We start from the raw sequence: 3,526 nt of genomic DNA on the forward strand, positions 1-3,526 counted from the left end.
CCCCCCCCCCCTCAGGAAAAGGAGCAGTCTTCACACACAATTACTCACAGAGAGAAGGATATTATTGAGACACATGTCGAGCGGTTTGACGGCGCGCCGCCTCATTCTGCAGCAGCTTACTGCAGTCGCGCAGCACAGCCCACTCATGTCACCCCTCGCTGCCGTGTACGCAAATCATGCCACAGCCACCGCTTCTGGGAAAGGCCAGAGCAGCAGCAAGACCACTGATCGCTCATGGTTCAGTTTTCTCATCCGCCCGGAGCACAGCCGCGGCACCTTCACGCTCATGACGGAGGAGGAGGTGACGTACCTGCGGCGCCGTCGTGAGGAGGACGGCGAGGAGGGGCGAGTGGTGCTCTCCACTCGGCCGACGCGCAGCTTGATCAAGGGCACGGCTGGTTGCGCTCTAAACGTGCTGCTTTCGTTTTTACTATCGCCCATCTTGGCTCTCTCCGTTGCGCTCGAGGCGGTGCGGCTTCGCGGGGCACGGCCCGTCACACTCATTGTCGCGCCTGTTGTGGGTCTGACGTGGGGGGCAGTGTTCATCGTCGTTGCCTGGTACGCCGCGCTGCAGCAGCTCGTGCTGCTGCTTCTGTATCAGCTCGAGGCGCCAGCGGTGTACCTGTTCCGAAGCGGCTGCTGCTGGAACGAGCTTGCATGCCGCTACGAGTACCCGTCCGGTGTGGTCGGCAGCGCCCACCCGCTGCTCGCACTGCACGCGTCGGCAGATAAGCTGCGGGAGCGCGCAATGCGGCGAGAGTCGCGGCGGCGGCACAACAGCAGCAGCAGCAGCAGTGCCACGTACAAGGGCAAGGGCGGCGGCCAGTCGGCGCATGACAGCAGCGACTACTACGCCGTGCTGGGCGTCTCACGCGACGCGACGGGGCGGCAGATCAAGGAAGCCTACAACCGCCTCGTGCTGACGGTGCACCCCGACAAGAACCCGAGCAAGTCGGCAGCCGCGCACTTCGACGCAGTCACAAAAGCGTACCGCGTGCTCGGCAACGAAGAGAAGCGGCGCAAGTACGACATTGGCGGCAAGAGCGGTGTGGAGGACATCGGTGAGAAGAAGCGCGACGCGGTGCGTGCGTTATTTGGCGGCGACGCCCTCAACGCGATTGTGGGTGATGTGAAGACTGGCAGCTTCTCACAGCGCGTCGTCGACGGCCTCGACTGGACGCAAGAGGAACTCGCAGTGTGCCGGCAACGGATGCAGGAGCGGTGCCGCGATGAGCTGCTCACGTCCTACCTGGAGCCACTGCAGAACAGCAGCGGAAGCAATGCTGGACTTGCCGAGCTGAAGCCGCGCTTGCAGCGGCTGCTCAACACGGGCCTCGCGAAGGAGGTGCTGTACGCCGTTGGGCAGGAGTACCTCCGCGTTGCGCAGTACAGCGAGGCGGCGGGTCCGCTGCAGCGGCTGCTGCTGCTGCAGGAGGTCGCGCCTCACCGCGTGCGGCGGCGGCTGGAGAAGTGGCGGTGTCTGGCCCGCGTCCGGCAGCACACTTTCACCGACTCCGCGGCGATGGTGGACCTCGCGTGGTACACATCGGTAGAGGAGCTCGAGTGCACGGCACGGTGGGTGGCAACAGCAGTACTTCTCGACCCGAAGCTCACAGCGGAGGAGCGACGCCACCGCCGGGACGCGCTGTGCCTGCTCGCCAAGACGTTTGTTGCGTACGGGCAGCCATATAAGGGCGCGAACAGGCAGACAATGGACAGCTTGATGAACTCGCTGCGGGAGTACCAGCAGGACCAGCAAAAGAGGCGCTCCGAGTAGCTTGTAGCGCATTTGTGTTTTGTGTTTCTCTCTCTCTGTGTGTGTGTGTGTAGGTGAGTATGTGGCAGGGTTGGGAGAGAGAGAGAGAGACAGAGGGTGGCGGGAAGATTAGTCGACTGGTCGTCGTTTTTTTTTTTTTTGGTCTTTCGTTGTTGCGGGGGCCTCCTGGCTTGTGGTGGGGGAAATATGTGCCTGAGCACCGCTGCCGCCGCCGCCGCCGAGGGAGCGCGGTGGTGGTCGGGGGCCTCTGCAGCCGCGCCGCCTTTCCCGTTTCAGTGGCGTGCGTCTTACCGCTCGCGCACTCACTCACTCACTCATTAAGAGAGTCATTTGGTCAATCACTCACATGGACTCGGGCCATCTGCCTCCTGTGTCTTCACCCACACACGCACATGCCGTTCCTTTTGGCATGCATGCTGCTGCCACTGCTTCTGCAGCTGCATCCCCACTGTCGTTGTTGCCCTTGCCCACTCTCACAGTTCTCTTTTTGTTGTTGCTGTTGTTGTTGTTGTTGTTTGTCTCGTATTCCTCTTCCTTTGTGCTGTGTAAGTTGCCCCTTCAGCAGAGTGAGCAATCGCAGCGCCACGCGCACTGCTACCCACACACAAACTCACACACACAGAGAGAGAGACAGTGACAGGCACGTGCCATGGGGGACGCGAAATCGTCGACGACGATCACAACAGAAACGATCAAGCGGATATGCGTGCAGCTCGGCTTCTACCGTCACCCCATCTGCAACGAGAAGCTGTACCTGCACCACAAGGGCTTCGACAGCATCGACACCGACGCTTTTGACCCGTACACCGACGTGAAGGTGCTGTGGCTTGAGAGCAATGCACTCACAGTTATCCCGTGCGGGAGAGATAGCATCCCGATACAAGTGAATACGGAGGAGGAGGAGCAGCAGCAGCAAGCAACGGAGGAGTCGGGGGTGGCGCAGAAGCGGCCTGTCTCTGACGGCTGCTCCAAGAGTGCGCAGATGGACACATGCAAGGCGGCACACGTTGACTGCTGCGCTGACTGGACAACGGCTCCGTATCGCACGACGGCCAATGTAGAAACGCAGAAGGGCGATGACGTCAATAATGATGGTGTGGATCCTACTGTCGCAACTCTTGACACTGTCGATGATGGTGAAAAGGGTGAGGAGACACATGCGGCGGCGGAGACCAAGAAGGACGTGTTCCAGTCGCTCTATCCTACGCTGCGGCAGCTGTACCTTCACAACAATGCACTGCGGGATATGCCAGACCTGAGCGGCTTTCAGCGGCTGGACACCGTCAACCTCGCAAGCAACTGCATTCGAGCTGTGCGGCCGCTTTGCGCCGCGTTCGAGGCGAAGGTGGCCCGGTATGAGGAGGCGATTCAGGAGAAGGCGGAGTCGCTTCTGGCGAACTCCAAAAGCATGCAGACCGAGCTGCGCGCCCGTACCATCGCCATCCAGCAGGAACAGCAGCAGCAACAAGAGGGGCGGCAAGGTGGGGAGGAGGAGGCGGAGAGGGAGGAGGAGGAGGAGGAAGACGGGCGGGGCACCACGCCCAAGGAGGACGACAACAAAAACGGCAACGCCACTTGTAGCAGCGCCGCCGCCGCCGCTGCGCGCGCGGAGGAGTTGGAGATGTGGCGGCAGCGCGTGAGCGCCTACGCCGAGTTCTGCCCGCACGAGCCGCTCGACGTTGCGGAGAACGGCAAACTTTCGGACGACGTGCCGCCGGCGCGCCTCAACCCGTGCAGCTCGCTGCGCAC

General features: G+C 61.8%; 2 protein-coding genes across 2 annotated transcripts; both read left to right on the top strand.

Annotated features, from left to right (window-relative positions):
• Positions 1–73: 73 nt before the first annotated feature.
• DQ04_03001070 (putative chaperone protein DNAj) lies at positions 74–1,777 on the top strand (the record flags this gene model as incomplete). The annotated part of the gene is made up of 1 exon (XM_009312418.1): positions 74–1,777. One exon carries the CDS (start codon positions 74–76, stop codon positions 1,775–1,777), a length of 1,704 nt encoding a protein of 567 aa, XP_009310693.1.
• A 649-nt stretch (positions 1,778–2,426) lies between these two features.
• On the top strand, positions 2,427–3,524 carry DQ04_03001080 (hypothetical protein; the record flags this gene model as incomplete). Its single annotated transcript, XM_009312419.1, has 1 exon — positions 2,427–3,524. A coding segment is annotated over one exon (1,098 nt), but the record flags the coding sequence as incomplete, so codon positions are not given.
• Positions 3,525–3,526: the final 2 nt, after the last annotated feature.

This window comes from Trypanosoma grayi, assembly GCF_000691245.1.
Source record: "Trypanosoma grayi strain ANR4 Tgr_300_V1, whole genome shotgun sequence".
NCBI classification, from domain to species: domain Eukaryota; phylum Euglenozoa; class Kinetoplastea; order Trypanosomatida; family Trypanosomatidae; genus Trypanosoma; species Trypanosoma grayi.